We start from the raw sequence: 17,030 nt of genomic DNA, 5'->3' as shown, positions 1-17,030 counted from the left end.
GCAGGTTTTAAGTAACAAAACATAAACTCCCTGAGATGTTTTTAGAGCAACTGAGAGTGATCTTTCTCACTATATCGTCTGCTTCTACTCGGACCCTCCCTATGCTGCTTATCTGCTGATATAAATCATATTAGTAGTGGAACACATGTAATTGATCAGAAGCTCCTATTACGGTCTGTAAATGGATCACACGAATAAACTCTTTAATGTCCAACATATGAGGATTTTGCTCTGCTTAAGAAGGTCCCTACTGTTTTATGTTTTAAAGATGAGCCAAAAATAAGCATGTTATATACAGTAAAGAACTCTGTATTCATTCTCATTCTGCCTTCTGTTAAGCCGACTCTAATTTATTCTTTATTTGGTCAATGGAATCTCACATACAACCATTGTCGTGATTTTGTTTTTTAACAAATACTTTTGTAAGATGCAATAAAAAGGCATTAAAAAGTTCCAAAAATAGCTTTATCTGGAAAAACAATGTACAATTATTAATATTGCACTTTTTATACAAGAAACCCTAATAAATATACACAAAAGTTATACATACATAACATTTTTAATAATAAAAATAATGTGGTGCATTGAAACAACGCACCCCTTGCTCAGTGAACCATTGGCAGAAAGAAGGCTGGATTGTGAGCACTGTGTAGAGACTTCTGAACATAAGAGTTAGCAGAAAAAAATGCAAGAATCGCTCATAAAGGAATTCTGATTGGCTGTTGGGCTTTGTGAGTAAGTGTGTAAATGGTAAGTAGCACTGCAAGCATGATGTGTTCTCCAGTGTGGTTAAGAACAAAGTGGGATAAGCAAAAAGCAGCACAGACCACTATTCCACACGAACAAGAACAATACCCAACTTAATAGCCCTCCCTCTCCACTTCCAAACCACAATTCTGGCCTAAAAACCAGGACTGTATCATTATCTCCCTTACGACATGGGGCTGGTTGTGGTCTCAAATCCTTTCATATAACCTTCTATAGACCCTACAATTATGCTATGATTGCCTAACAAGAAGCAACAGGGGGTGTGATCTAACAGTGCTGGTCCAGATGGTGTGGGGGCAGGGAGGTTTACTACAGTATGTACAAAGAGATACCATCAAACTATGGCAGTATAGGTATTCCCCTGCATGTGCAATAAAAGTTTAAGGGTATAGAGACCATTTACTATATATTTAGTCCCCAAAATGAAGGACAGTAATAAACCAAACAACGGGTGCGACATTTCTATGCCCTTCTCTGCAATGGTGCCAGATGCTTCTCTGGCTTTCTGGAGGAGACCTTTTCTGGTACAGGTTGTGCTGCCCTAAACCCGTCCACACTATTCCACCCTGTTTATTTCCAAGCTATCTTTTAATGACTATACTAATCAAATCCAATGGTAGTTAAGTGCTTACTAAGTTGGTCAATGTTCTGTGCCGCATTCTCCCAGTGCGTATAACTGTGTAATGTGGCAAATTTAGCTCAAGAAGCCGTTTATTAAAAGCACCCCAACGTGCATGTGGCACAGAGGGACTAAAAGATTTAATGAGCAAAATAATTTGTAGTGAAAGAATACAGCCCATGCATCGTGGGTATAAAAACTAACTTTTTAACTAAAGACTCATGAAATGGGGGAGCTAAAAATGCTGATTAAGTAAAGAAAAGCAGAGCTCTGAGTATAAAGGCGCAATTACAAGCCCTTTGTATTCACAGGACTTACTCTTACTAATCTCCTCCTGATTTGTACATAGTACATTATCAGGGCTTAACACACTCCTATTTATTTTTATTTACAAAAAAAAAAAGACAGCAAGCTTCAAAAGTCTGTGCTTTCTATTGTACAGAAAACTATGGCTGTCAAGGTGGATATAAAATGTGGGTGCTGAATGCAACTATTGTGTTCCCCAGTACCAACTGTAACACCAGACATGATACGCACTTTTAGACCCTAAAAAACTGGGGCATTTTGGGAAAACTTCCATTTTTCTAGCTGGCAATAGCCTTACAGTGAAGCATGGCCTTCATTAGTGACTAGTTCTGTTGCTACACCAAAGCTGTGCTACTGTAACATGACTGATTTATAAAGAATGACAACTTCAGATTTACACTTATTGAGTGGGAAAACCCCCTGATAGGTACTAAAGTAATTAAAACCCCCTATTCCCCACTGAATCATGATGTACAGGTAGCAAAGTGCGAAACAAACTTAAATAATTAAATGGGTGCCCGCTGTGTTACACTTTCTATTTCTTGGTAAACTGGATTTCCTTTCTCACTTTTCTTATTGTTTTGCCTTGCTTGCAAGTAAATCTTAAGCATAAAGTGCTTGTAGGGAAGAAAATGGTTGCAGCCAGTGGTAAATACTGGGTAATGGACCAATCGTCATTATGCAGAGTATGTTGGCAGTTTGTTACGTGTGCGATTCTCCTAGGGAAACACTTGTGCATACAGTCTAGGGCTGAGTCGTCATTAAGGTGCCGTGTTGGACATTGTGCATATAAAAGCCTTTCCGTGTCTTTTTGGTATGTGTCATACAGCGCAATAACTGTATATCATGATTTCACAGTCTGTCTTGCAGTTTATTGCGTATGAATCCACCCTGTGATTTGCTTTCTTTGGATCAGAAGTTAACAGCGATTAACACTTGTTACTTCTGTACCAATCTGCACAAAGAATTCCATTGCACAAATGGAAATTGGAGACGGCACAAGAAAAATGTAAAGAAAAAAACAAAACAAAAGCAATGAAACCAATAAAATGACATGTACATCCAAAATCTTGATTGGAGTCCAAAGTTGTCCATTGTGGGTTTTTTTTTACACATTGCTACATTCAGATTCCAACAAACTCCCTTTATTTGAACATGAAGCTCCGTGGGTTTCATACTGTTCATGAGCCAACTGGTTGTCTTCTTGCTTAGTTATTAAGCATTGTCATTGAGTGTTTGTTCCATTTCCAACTCGTGGCAAGCACGTGAATGATGTTGTCAGGTATTTACAGAGTTCAGTCTTCCAGCAGAAATGGAAGAGAATCATGTCAAGCCATTTAAAATGCTGACCAGAAAATAAATAGAATCACAGGAGCATTGTAGCGTTGCCGACCTGTTATCATTGTTCTTTTTCTATTCCCCTTGAGTAGAGTATAAGAAGAATTCCGCAAAAAATGTTATGCTTTCCCACAAGTCCCGCAACAGCGTGATCTGAACTGGGCAAGTTGGCAGAGTTTCAGCTGCTTCACCTTCTCACAGTACCTGGTGGTGTCTCTGCAGTCCACTACAAGAAAAAAAAGATAAAATAAGGGGCTATAAACATTCTGCAAGAACTTATTTGCATATCTTGTTAAAGTAGAACTAAACCCTAAAAATTAAAGGGATACTGTCATGGGAAAAAATTTTCTTTCAAAATGAATCAGTTAATAGTGTTGTTCCAGCAGAATTCTGCGCTGAAATCCATTTCTCAAAAGAGCAATCAGATTTTTTTATATTTAATTTTAAAATCTGACATGGGGCTAGACATTTTGTCAATTTCCCAGCTGCTCCAAGTCATGTGACGTGTGCCTGCACTTCAGGAGAGAAATGCTTTCTGGCAGGCTGCTGTTTTTCCTTCTCAATGTAACAATGTGACTCAGTGGGACAGGGTTTTTACTACTGAGTGTTGTTCTTAGATCTACCAGGCAGCTGTTATCTTGTGTTAAGGTGGCCATACATGGATAGATCCGCTCGTTTGGCGATGTCGCCAAACGAGCGGATCTCCCTCCGATATGCCCACCTTGAGGTGGGCAATATCGGGCAGATCCGATCGTGGGCCCTAGGGCCCAACGATTGGATCCTAGCATTCGGCAAACGGGCGGTCGGATCGCGGGACCGCATCAACGAACAGATGCAGCCGCGATCCGACGGGATTTTTAAACCCATCCGATCGAGATCTGGCCGACTTTCGGCCAGATCTCGATCGGGGAAGCCCGTTGGGGGCCCCCATACACGGGCCAATAAGCTGCCGGCACAGTATGTCGGCAGCTTTTATCGGCCCGTGTATGGCCACCTTTAGGGAGCTGCTATCTGGTTACCTTCCCATTGTTCTTTTGTTTGGCTGCTGGGGGTAAAAGGGAGGGGTGATATCACTTCAACTTGCAGTACAGCAGTAAAGAGTGATTGACGTTTATCAGAGCACAAGTCACATGACCAGGGGCAGCTGGGAAATTGACAATATGTCTAGCCCCATGTCAGATTTCAAAATTGAATATAAAACAATCTGTTTGCTCTTTTGAGAAATGGATTTCAGTACAGAATTCTGCTGGAGCAGCACTATTAAGTTTCACTATTAAGTTTCATCAATAGCAGCAATGATCCAGGACTTCAAAATTGTCACAGGGGGTCACCATCTTGGAAAGTGTCTGCGACACTCACATGCTCAGTGGGCTCTGAGCAGCTGTTGAGAAGCTAAGCTTAGGGGTCGTCACAAATTACCAAGCAGAAAATGAGGTTGGCCTGTAATATAAGATGATGCTACAGGGCTGATTATTAAATTCTGATGCTAGTTGCATCAGAAATGTTGTAAATAATGTACAACATTTCTAGCTACTTCTTTAGTTAGGCTTTAGTTCTCCTTTAAGTGTACTGCCAAATACTTCAATAAAAATCTACTGGAAATAGTAATAGAAGTACAATAGGAAAAACTGTAATTCCATACCATTTTCACAAGGAGTGATGTTGCAACGCTGCCAGTTAATTGGACGAGACCTCCAGGAGCACAGGTGATCCGGCACAGACTTGTTGGTCCGGTGGTGCATGCATTCCACGCGCCTGGACTGGAAACCATAGTTACCACATGTGGCTGTGCAAAGGGTCCAGGCTGACACCCGCCACTGTACACTGCACATATCTGCCCAGCAGTTCTGGGTATTTAGTGGCCTGGTAAGGGAAAAGGAAGAGAAGAGACATTCAAAGTAGATTGTGGAAGAATGGCCACAGAAAGTTAAAATCTACTTGTGACCTCCTTTAAACTTTTCAATGTGATGCTGCCTGGAATTCTCCCAACTACAGGAACATTGCAGTTACAATGGGGGGATGTTGCAGAGAAATACATAATTCCAATATTCCAAATAATAGTATTTTCAAATGTGACTTTTAGGGTTCAGAATTAGGAAAGCCGTACATTTAATGAGAGATAAACCCAATAGGCTGGTTATGCAATGTACTGTTTTATTATTACAGAGAAAAAGGTAATCATTTAGAGAAAAAAAAAATTGTTTGCTTAAAATGGGCTTGGAGATGGGCTTCCCGTAATGCTTTTCGAATAATGGATCCCGTACCTGTATAGAATGGGGTATTACAATGGAATGTCCCCTAATTTTTGATTAACTAGTAAGACATGTTTTGTTGGAGAAAATGTTCAGCTTGAGGGATGTGTTTTTTTCAAAGTCATCTATGTGTCTAACCATGACCACTGGTGTAATTATAGATGACACAGACCCTGGATCACTCAGTCTGTTTCCTCTATAGTTGTTAGAAATGCCCCCACTCTTCTACCTACTGCAGCTTTAGCAAGGGACGTGAGTGAGCAGGTAGTCTATACAGGTATACAGGTTGCGGTGTGCACCAGATTGTTTTTGCAGGAGGACATGGTGTGTTGTAGTCTGATCGAATGGCACTGCAGAATATGTCAATAGTTGTGAGTTGGATACGATTACCAGGGTGCTCACAAATACTGCCTGGAGACTTATTTACTAATACATTTTCTAGAGAGCATTATACAATTCTTTGAGATTAAAATAGTGGGTGTTGATCTGCATTTGAAAATACGGTATTTTTTACAGGGGGAACATGGGAAATGCATAGTTTCTTAAGCTGTTGGGCCACTTCCCAGCCACATGGGACCGGATAGAGGGACAGTCTGAGTAGTAAATGAAACAGGGTTAAATGTTTGGAGACTCATTTAATTATAGTAGTCTGCCTATTATAACAAAGTTTATGTAGATTTAATTAGTTTTACAGCGGAGCATTACCAGCTACTAGACACAAAAGGAAAGAACTCTGACAGTACAGAGTTATGTCAGTGATGGATTTGAACGATAGCCACAAAATGATACATATTTTAATATATATATATATATATATATATATATATATATATATATATATATATATATATATATATATATATATATATTTTTTTTTTTTTTTTAATTATAAAAAACATAAGGTAAGGTATTACCGTGGCAAAGCTTGGCACTGCTCAGGAGATACAACCGTCCCTTCCCTTGTTCTACAGAACACCTGTCTGTGTTGTAGAGCCATTCTGGGTCCAATGCAGGGGCCATGACACTGAATTTAAAAACGAAACCAAAACAATTAACGCAAACCATTAACCTTTAGTGTTAAAAATCCTGTGGGATGATCACATTTGCCTATGATAAGATTTAACTGAAGTCTTTTAGAAGGTTAGTGTATCTAGTATAGTGCAGGTAGGAAAGGTCGGCTGGTGGACTATGAATAGTTCTACTGTTTCACTGAGGATTAGTCTGACCCTGATACAGAAATGCAGGAACTACATTGCTTAGCATATCTCGTTGAGCCATATCAACACACACGGTTTTGCCGAGTGGAGCCGAGTAGTAGAGAATCTAAAAGGTTGGCTTGTATAAAGTACTAGTAGCTAGTGGCCAGATAGAGATGAAGCTCAGTGTAGAGCTAATGTGCTTCAGTTAGCTTTATACAAACACTTTGCCCAGGTTTTACAATTTCTTTAAGCTAATGTGTTGCAGGCTATAAGAATAATGCATCATATTTGCAAGGGAAGAAAAAAAAAAACAGATTCAACCAACATAGCAATCATTTCTATTTTTCCGGTCAATATCATAAATGAGCGATTACAGCTCTCATGGGATAGCATTCACCTATTTAAATGGAATGCTAGGCACTAGGAGGCCTCTACCATTACTCACAGTCTTGGAGGGCAATCAAACAGTTTTTTTTGCTGCTGCTGTTTATATAATTTAATATAGAAATTTTAATGTATGTAAATGTGCTGGTCTTAATTGTCTGTTGCTTTGTTCAATATTTTCTGAAGACAACTGTATCTTATATAATAGATCATCTAAAGAGCACAATTCTTAAGATTGAGATGAGAAAGCATTACTATTATGTTCTAGCAAAATCATTATTATTAACACCAACATATTCCCTACTGCTGTGCAATAACAGACTTATACAAAGATAAATACTGAATGATGGAATAAAAAAGAGCTGCTACAGACCAATATGGTCAGTCTATTGCTTTTAAACAAATAATGTACAAGAAAATACATATCCCACCTTCATTAGTTATGGTTGATATACTACCACAAAATATTGTATTTGCCTGGATCAACCCCCTGGAGTAAAGTCCTGTATCAGGTTGGGTACCCACAGAATACCCGCAAAGTGGTCGGATTTCTGGCAAAAAGTCCCCAATTCCTTGGCCGTGTGGGCAGTCTGCGGGTAACCCGGCTGGGTACCCAACAAAAGTGCAGGCTTGATCCCTCCCAACGTCCCCTGTGGTTCTTCAAGCTTTTACAATTTTTTGAGAAGATTTGTAGCCGAAGTGGTGTCACTTCTGGGAAAATGTGACGTCACTTCTGGTTTCCCAAGGTTAGTTGGTTTATTGTGGGCCGGGTAGCAGGAACATGCGGGTCAAATTGCAGAATGCGGATTTGGGTTGTGGGTAGGGGGTCAGGTAGGGGTTTCAAAAAATGGACCTGCACAAGACTCTACCCTGGAGTTATTATTATGGAGTCAAGACTCCAAATATTCAAATCCAACTAATAAAGCTATTCCCTCTCTACATCTATGAATGCACAAACCCTAAAAACTCCTTGTATTAATTATGTTAATTACTAGTCTAGTGTTTCTTGTCCTTGCCATAGTTGTGGCTTTTGCTTCTTTCATACAGTCACTCTATGCTGTCATCTATGTAAGCAGTGCTGCCCATAGACACATCCAGAGCACACGTTAATAGTGTTTAAAGCATAAATTCAGTAGGCTCCTTTCAAGTGCTCTAAGAGCCACTTAGGAAGCAATTGACATAAACACGGTTTTAATCTGAGAATGTGACACTTCAGCAACAGCTGTAGCACACGAGGCTTCCTGTGAAGTTTCTCACCCTCCTTTCAAACAGCTACAGATTTATAGTCACAACATGCGCTGCCACAGGACACATGGGAATTCCATCTTCTGTAGGCTGTATCAAACGCTGCACTATACAGTAGGGTCGCTAAAAGATGTTTCCATTAATCGTAAACATCATATTTTACTATATGTGAACAACAAAATATGTGTGTGACAGAAAGAGCTCAATAAAGAAAACCCTACAATCTGAACATTGGTATATTGTGTGGTATGGTGACAAAAAGGTCCCCAGTTTCCTGGGGAAAAGTGATTGATGGAATGTATGTTGGGCCACGGATTCTCAGATATTGTTACTGAGGTGAGACCAGTAGTGCTCTTAGCAGAGAAACACTATGTCTCTCTGCAAGGTTTTTGTAATTGATGATCCGGGACTGGTCTTACTGGGAACCCGCAAGAGTAGGGTGGGGCGGATTCTCAAATCCGTAGGCCAGGTTTTCAAGAGGCCCTAGGCCTATTTAGTACACCTGATGCTGAGCAGCAGTGCTGAATGTGTGTGAGACAAACTGCTGGTGTTGCTCAGCTTCAGGAGAGAAAGAAAAACATTTATTTTGTGAACCAGAAGGTTGGAGTTTTTCTGTTGAACTGCTGTGTTTCGGTTACCTTCCCCCTGCGATGGGAAATAAATGCAGCCGCTGGAAAATAAACGCGGGCAGGAAGCCCTTAAACCGATCCTGGTGTGTGAAGTCGCCTCTTTTGCAGCCTACCAGCGAGTGAACCCCCACAATTGTTAAAGACACAGAATTTGCCCCAAAGGTGTAATCAAAGATGGCCAATCAGTGGTTGGGGAATTGAGGTAGGGGGTTGGCTGTATATACACACACACTAAGATCACACAGTCCCAAGACAGGCCAGTGCTCTGAATGTGTACAATGGAACATCTGCATAGCATATGCTACAACACCACTCATCCGTGCTTCACTTAGCAAGTGTCACGATGCCTCTACTGTAAATCTCGTTGGCTCAAGAACACAAAAGACACTAAATAACAACAAACACAATGCTTCCCAGAGCCACAGGGCAAAGTTTATAACATAAAAGCCCTATTCGGTATAGGAAAACAAAGGAATATTTTTTATATTGCTTTTGTTTTCAATTATTCCTGTTCCCAGTCTTCTGCGTGTAATATTTAAAAGCTGGCCATGCCCATTCTGTGGCCACACTCTTGTCTCTGATTGTACTTTGAAAGTGAAAAGGGAAATATCCCTATTACAGAAATTCACTCGACTGTAGTGGATGTTGAGTAAATGTTTCACAAATAGTTTTCTGAATTGTTTATTCCGCTTGTTTATCTTTTTAGGATTTATTTGTGAGGTCTTCAACCTGATATTATTTTTCTAGCTGCAAACCACACACTCATGCTGTGAGTTGGTGACAGATTTCACCTAGTCTAACTGGCTGATTCCAGCACAAGCCTGCAGTTTGCAATGCTCTACTGAAATACATAAAAAAGGAAGTAAAAATGAAACCTACTTTTGAAAAGAATTAATATTAGTTACTAGTTAATACCAGTTAAGTGGATTGTGACAGTCCCCTTTTGCATATGAAGACTTGAGCTGCTGCCCCCAGAAATAACAGCCTCTGTATTCCTACATACATATATATATATATATAGCACAAAGCTGACTTACCAATATAGATAGACCTAGAAACTCCAGTGTTCCAGAGGGCTCATGAGCTATGTCACATAAGTAAACACAAACAGTGCAGTAATCTACTCAATGGTTTAAAAAAAGTGTTAAATTATTAGGGGTGTTATTCCCTGTGTTCCCCAGAGAATGATTATTCATAATAAAATGTTTTAAACTGGGCCAACAATATATTTCATGACTGTAAGCACTGTTGTAATAAAATTACCTACAATGTTGTAATGTCTGAGCCTGTCCCTTTTAGTAACTCCCAGGTACACTTGGGCTCAAATAAAAATACATTATACACCTGCTGGAAGCTGCTTTGTTCAGGCGTCCATCTTTATATATACAGGTATGGGACCTGTTATCCAGAATGCTCGGGACCTCGGGTAACGGATCTTTCCGTAATTTGGGTCTTCATGCCTTATGTCTACTAGAAATTAATTTAAACATTAAATAAACCCAATAGGCTGGTTTTGCTTCCAATAAGGATTAATTATATCTTAGTTGGGATCAAGTACAAGCTACTGTTTTATTATTACAGAGAAAAAGGAAATCATTTTTAAAAATTTGGATTACTTGGATAAAATGGAGTCTATGGGAGACAGACATTCCATAATTCGGAGCTTCCGGATAAGGGATCCTATACCTGTAGTAAGTAAAGGACACTAAGGGGGTTATTTATCAAAATCAGAAAATAGAGCATTTTCTGAAAACTACTGTGACCAAATACAGTTTTTTCCCCCTTATTTATACATTGTTCCAAAAACTTCGTGTGCGGGAAAAAACACGATAAAATCGTAAAGAAATCAGATTTGATGCCTGAAAAACACACAATCTTCGTATTATCCCAGCACAGATCAGGATATCTTCAGGACGTCTCTCATTGATTCTACATGTACTCGGCATGTCTGAGTTGGAGTACTTTTTTATTCCAACTTTAAACACCCTATGGGTTTAATATGGGTTTAATAATTTCTGAAAAATTTTGTTAGTTCTCATCTGAACTTTGGAATCTTTATAAAGACTGGTTTTAGCCACTGATACAATTTAAAGACCAGCTAACTAAAATGTGGAATACTCTTCACTGTGCTTTTTTGTTAATGTATTGCTAATCTATAGGTATCACCAACTTTAGATGATTTATTGTCCTAGAATCATTGTGTTGGTACAACTCATCATAAACATGATTTGCTGATAACACTTCTTACCTGTCCCCATGCGGATGTTGTCCATTCAACGCACAGCTGCCTACTACAGCTTTGACTGTCAACAGGTCGCTTAGAAGAGACAGTGCAGGCATCATTTGATACAGCGAGAGGGAGTCCCATACTTGTCAGTTTCTGGCAAGTGACACGACGGGTCTGAAAACCTCCACCACAGCTCTGTGAGCAAGATGACCAGGTTGTGACCATCCACCTAAAGAGTATAAAAATGAACGTGAAGCATACAATTTAGACTGACTAATGCTCAGCACTGTACACGTTTATTTGTAATACAACATGGGTTTGTGTTACACTCACAATGACCCCATTCATGACAAAGATTAAATTGATTGTGAGTACATGAACTTCAATAAACATTATTGGTTTACAGTTATAGGCTTTAAATTGCCATTAAATCCTTTGGTCAAGATTCCATTTGAGAATAAAATGTATCTTGTGGTCTATCACATGGAAAAGTGGATTTATATTATGGCACTGATACTGAAGACACTTCGAAGAATGATGTTGTTTCAAGTGGAAAGAAGAGAACATTAGTCCACTGGACCATTTTACAGTCAGCTGGCCAAAGATTCACATCTGTATCAACTAAAGCCTCAAGATGTGAAGATGAGAAAGGCACTTCGTGATGGATCAACACATCCAAGTCAGATCACACAGAGAACTTATATTATGCAGAAAAGCTCAGTTAAGTCACTGAATTCATCCCTTTTCCATTTCTATAGCACTCACATCTATTTTGTGTGGAGCTGTCCATGATGTTTTCACTATAAAGCACATGCTCTTGCAGCCAACATCAAAGTGTTTACAACTGAAATGAACATCGGATACAGTACAAATTTTATGTAAGTATTTGTGATATATATTTTTCCTAAAATGCTGGCAACCGCCCCCCCCCCATTCCCTTAGAGATGTGTTATCATGTCAGATTTATGGTTGAATGGAAGTTCAGCATTAATTGGGTGAGTCGTGCAAGACCACTGAGTATACGGTTATAAAGATCAGTATAAAATATTTGGCTTCAGAGTGTAAGAATGCTTGGCAAATTAACTTGTTCAGTAAATACATCACAAGCAGGAGGTTTTAATAACAGAGCACAGCTGAAAAAACAAGAATAACTACCTGCTAAATTACAGCAGGCTTCCAATGACAGAGCACAATAGTAATTGTGGTCACTGACCAAAGTGCAGAAGCACCTGGTACCACATAGGTGTTATAATAACCCTTGTGCTGTTCTTGGGTATGCTCATATACTAGGAGCAGTGCTGCAAGTGCTAAAACATTTATGTGGCCCCTACTTGTTGTATGTGCAACTGCACTCCATGTCTTGCACCGTTACTACTTGTTTTTTACATTTCTCACATTGCCATCTTTATTTGGAAACCAGCCCTATGCAATGTATAATGATTAAATAGCTGGGTTTCATTAAATGAATGTGCTTACAATTCCATTGCATCAGTTAGAAGTGCATAATAGTGGCGTGGTTGGGTTTACTGTTATTTTTCTACAATTATTGCGTTGATAGGCACCGTGTCCAACATATAGTAGGCAATAGTGTAAAACACAAATGGTCTCTCATTTCATTAGAATCAAACGACCAATTAGGTGGATTGGTGCAGTTTCAAAAGGCTCCCTCCTCTAAGCTCTTATTTGTTTCATATTGTCTTCACCATCTGTCCAGTGTACACCCTTTTCTATAGCAGTGGTTTCCATAGAACGTCGATGTTACAAGCAATGGTTTTAATCGATTCCTAGAACCCATATACATGGGTAGTTCTTTAACCAAGCGTGTAACAGAATTAAGAAAGCTGTAGTGGCTGATTTATGATTGTTTGGAATTGGATGCAATGAAAGAACCCAATTGGTACAAAAATATATATAAAAATGTTTTACATTTAAATGTTATGGTTAATGCACTGTAACGATCCATTCAGCAGAGCGGAGTTGTTACAAATCGTTAATACCTCCTTGTAATTGCACTGGGGATTAAAGATTCCAGAGAATTATTTTTAACTGTTCAAAAGCATTCACTATGGGGGCATTCAGACCACTAAATGAACTAGGGCAGTAATTCTAACTATTATCTCTTTGTTCATACCTAGGTAGGTCAGCAGCAAATTGCTGGGAACACAGGGCCAATTGCTAGTGCTTTGGATAACGCATTGGATTCAAATTCATTTTAACACCATCCCATGTTTGTATGTACTATGGAGAGCTAAACTTGTAGTAATAAAATAGTGACAGGGAAGCAGAGCAACTTGTCATGATTTTATATATGCGTTGCTCTCTCATCAAACACAAACAGAGGGAGGGAGATTACTGGCATGAAGGGACCTCCTGGCTTTTAATGCAGATTTGTGGTTTACACCCATCATTTTCAAAGCCCACAGTGCTCTGAAATCAACATCTGTGAAATTTGGTGCATACATTCCAGGATTTACAAAGCAGGAGGCTTTCCTATACCTAAGGAAGGGAATACAAATGGATAAATTCTTTCTGCTGAAATATTTCTGTCAGCACATTAAAAGGGCTGACATTAATCAGAAAAAGCTGGGCTCTGTATAGACACACGATCATATATACTATATGTAACAGACAGTGAGAGAGAGGAGACATGTGATATGGACACTATATGCCAATTAGTCTGAGACCAATTTAAAACAAGTCAAAAACATGCATATATGAAATATTGAACTTGACTTTGGAAATGCAAGGCCAAATTGCCATGACTACTGTCATTTGTGACTTTACAGTTGAAAGTGTGGAAGAAAATATCATTACAAAAATAATGTGGCAATAGGGTTGGGGTTGGGAAACTGCGCATGTCTAAATTTGGTGTAGGTTGTTCTGCGTAGGGGCATCCATGATGCTCTAATAAGGTAACCTTACCTAAACATTTTTAAAAACAGTTTCTCTAGTGTCCACAGTGTTATACTCGGCAAGATAATGTAAATCCTTACATTTGGAACTTAAGTGAAAACAACAAGTAAATATAAACTTCATCTCATGGGAATAAAAAACATTTTATGTATAATCAGAGCTGTTTATTTCTGAAAGACATTTATTTCATCGAGGCAGGGTGTAGGCCAATGATGTACTAGAGCTAAATGTCCACCAAAAATAACCCTGCATATAGAGAGACAGAATGCCGAGAGAGGGTATAGTGAAAAGTGATAGATACTGCAGAAATGATATAAAATTTTTAACAAATTCTATGTAGAAAGTTTTCAGGTTTCAGTAAAATTATTATTTCAGTACAATATCCCACTTGCAAGTCATGGCTGATACATGTACACACACTATTGATTTTGTTATTAAACACTCATTAGTAACTAATCTAAATAGCGATTTGCCAATATGGGATCAGGAAGTAATGCTGATATTCTATGTTTTTTTGGGATAAGTCTGTATAGGGTTTTGGAATTGTTGACCTTGACTTATGTCTTTTTTAAATCCAACATTGGAATTCAGGATCAGCAAAAAAAACTGATGTGCCACATGGAGGGTCAATGTGAAAAAATAGGAACGTAGAACTTTGTTTTTGTTGGGCTTTACTATTCAGCATAGGTTGGGGGCTGTGCCATGTTACATGGGTTATGCAGAGGAGGGGGATATGCAATATACCATTGCTATATGGTGCCATGCTACAAACCTTGCTGGGCAGTCTCTTCTGTTGCAGGCAGTGGGCTTTATGGTTGGTCTTGGCTTTTCATAGCAATAAGACGTGTTGACTTCTTCCTTGTTCAATACACACTTCAGCTGCGGATGTTGGATTCCACGGTTACCACATGATGCAGAACATGGTGAAAAACCAACAGTAGACCACTGGTACTCATGTGATGCTGTACAGAACACACAACACATATCATTATAGGAATTAAGAAAGAATTTAATACAAGCTTTACATTTATACTACATGAAACATTTTCATTATTACATTACTTGTCCTTTTACTTTGCTTCATTTCCAGTTAAGAAATACCATACATTTTGTAAACCAAGACAGCTAAACTGTTCTTACTTAAAGTTTAATTTTACCTTGAATGGAGAGAAAAGCTCTCTGAATTACTGATTCCGATGGATTCTTAATGATACATCTGTATTCGCCTTGGTGTTCCTTGCTTATGTTTATCAGTCGAAGAACCTGACCACTTTCTAAAACTTCATGCCTCAGCCATGCACTAGTGCCTAGAGGTTGATTCTCGTGGATCCAGGTGATGTTGGGGATTATGTGGCCTTTCAGTGGACATCCTGTAGAGATAAAAAGGGACAAATGTCATTAAAATTCAGTTCCAGTTGTGATATTTACTATCTCCAACTTAATTTATTTGCAAATGATTGAAAATCCTAGCCATGCTTTATAGTATAAGCAAGATAGATAAATGATGCATTTTAGGTTTAGAGTGATCATTAAGATTGAGTTGACCAGACATTTAGCAATTTTGGGTCTCCTTTTAGTTACATTATCAGTGAACCTTTGTTGAAAGTTCTACAGAAAATGTATCCAACAGACAACTAACAAGTGCTCAAAAGCTAAGGGCACAAAATTGCCCATCCAGGTCCTGCATTTTTGGGTTCAGGCTTAGTTCTGCATCTCTCAATGTATACAAAATCTGGTGCAAGTTACAGGGTGCAGCACTGTCAGATGCAAAAGAACACCTGCCATATGCACATAGTAAAAGAGTTCCTTCTGCCCCCTCTAGACTGTGCATCTGTGAAAATTGCAAAATAAGGGGTGGTCCAGGGTCTGCCCATTTGACCCCCCCCCCTCTATGTGCAAACCTGCAATGCTGTACACAGACTGAGATGCAACCATTTGTGATCCATTCTAAGGAAGCAATCATATCATATCAATATCAGATTATTATGTTTGCAGGGGTGTTTTACGATGAGCAAGAGTCATCCCGCTGCTCTGTTCTCTGTTCACTATCTTGTACCTTGGTGGGTGGGGATGCAAGTGTAGATAGCACTATTGCTTTCTACCTAAAAGAGTTGAACTTTCTGTTAATAAATGGGCAGTTAAGCACTTATTGGACTCGTTGTAGCTTTTTCATGGTAGAAGCGCCCTATTATGTTTGAGACCATGAATAATTGCTAATCAAAATGCCAGAAATAAATATAAATAGGCATATGGAGTTCTTGATTTTTTGCTGATGTTTACTCTGCTTTATGGTGAGAATTAAATCCTGTATAACCAGGCTGCTAACATATGTACTTGACATTTTTTACAATATATTACTGATTTTTGACCTTGTATATGAATGCGCCTCCGCTGAGTATTTATCCATAACGTAAAGCTCTCATCTTGTTTATATCAGATTCCCATGCTATGAGGCGTCAGCGAATTGGTGAGGGACACAAATTATTTGGGTGTGTTGCCTGACTAATATGATTTCTGGCAACTGATAATACCAATTTAATACCAACTAAAGCTCATAGCGCTATCTCACTTTCTCTGGGGCCCTCACTTGATGCTATGCCAGGGTGTAACTGGCAGATGTAAGCACTTTTAACTTATTTATATAAATGTGCTTAAATGGAGAAAAAACATATGAAATCTATTGTTATCATAAAATATCTAGATAAAGATTTCTTACTTACTTAGAAGATGGAATGCTACAGCAGATCATGAACATTGACAAATACTTTTGTAAATGCAAAATACATTGGTATAGAATGCTTAGCTCACACAAAACACACAAAATACATTTCATAGTGTTATTCAACGCTACCGTTGGATTGCTGTGTCTATCTGTAAAGCTATTTGTTTATATGATATATATATTATCACATCTATCTATCTATCTATCTATCTATCTATCTATCTATCTATCTATCTATCTATCTAATTGTATCTGTAGCTATTCCTGCATGTCTATATAAGCAGACAGCAATGTTTTGTAGAGCTAAAGCTTGCAGAAGTGTCACAAAGATGTTAAGTCTGACTTTAGAATCCCTGCTATGAAGATATATTTATGCAGAAAGAAGAGGCACACCATGTGGTTCTTAGCAAAACATGCAGTACAATTGT

General features: G+C 38.7%; 1 protein-coding gene across 1 annotated transcript in view; it reads right to left on the bottom strand.

The window, feature by feature from the left end:
- Positions 1-447: 447 nt before the first annotated feature.
- adamtsl1.2.L (ADAMTS like 1 gene 2 L homeolog) overlaps positions 448-17,030 on the bottom strand; it is a 189,656-nt gene continuing 173,073 nt past the window's right edge. The window contains exons 24-29 of the mRNA XM_041563588.1: positions 15,038-15,250; positions 14,653-14,842; positions 10,989-11,196; positions 6,198-6,307; positions 4,674-4,894; positions 448-3,257 (exon numbers count right to left, since the gene is read on the bottom strand). Of these exons, the coding sequence (XP_041419522.1) occupies positions 3,151-3,257; positions 4,674-4,894; positions 6,198-6,307; positions 10,989-11,196; positions 14,653-14,842; positions 15,038-15,250 (1,049 nt within the window). The 3' untranslated portion in view covers positions 448-3,150. The remainder of the gene's footprint in view (positions 3,258-4,673; positions 4,895-6,197; positions 6,308-10,988; positions 11,197-14,652; positions 14,843-15,037; positions 15,251-17,030) is intronic.

The sequence above is a fragment of the Xenopus laevis genome, chromosome 1L (genome assembly GCF_017654675.1).
Source record: "Xenopus laevis strain J_2021 chromosome 1L, Xenopus_laevis_v10.1, whole genome shotgun sequence".
Lineage (NCBI taxonomy): Eukaryota > Metazoa > Chordata > Amphibia > Anura > Pipidae > Xenopus > Xenopus laevis.
Note: the sequence above shows the minus strand (reverse complement) of the source record. Positions and strands in the feature narration are given on the sequence as shown.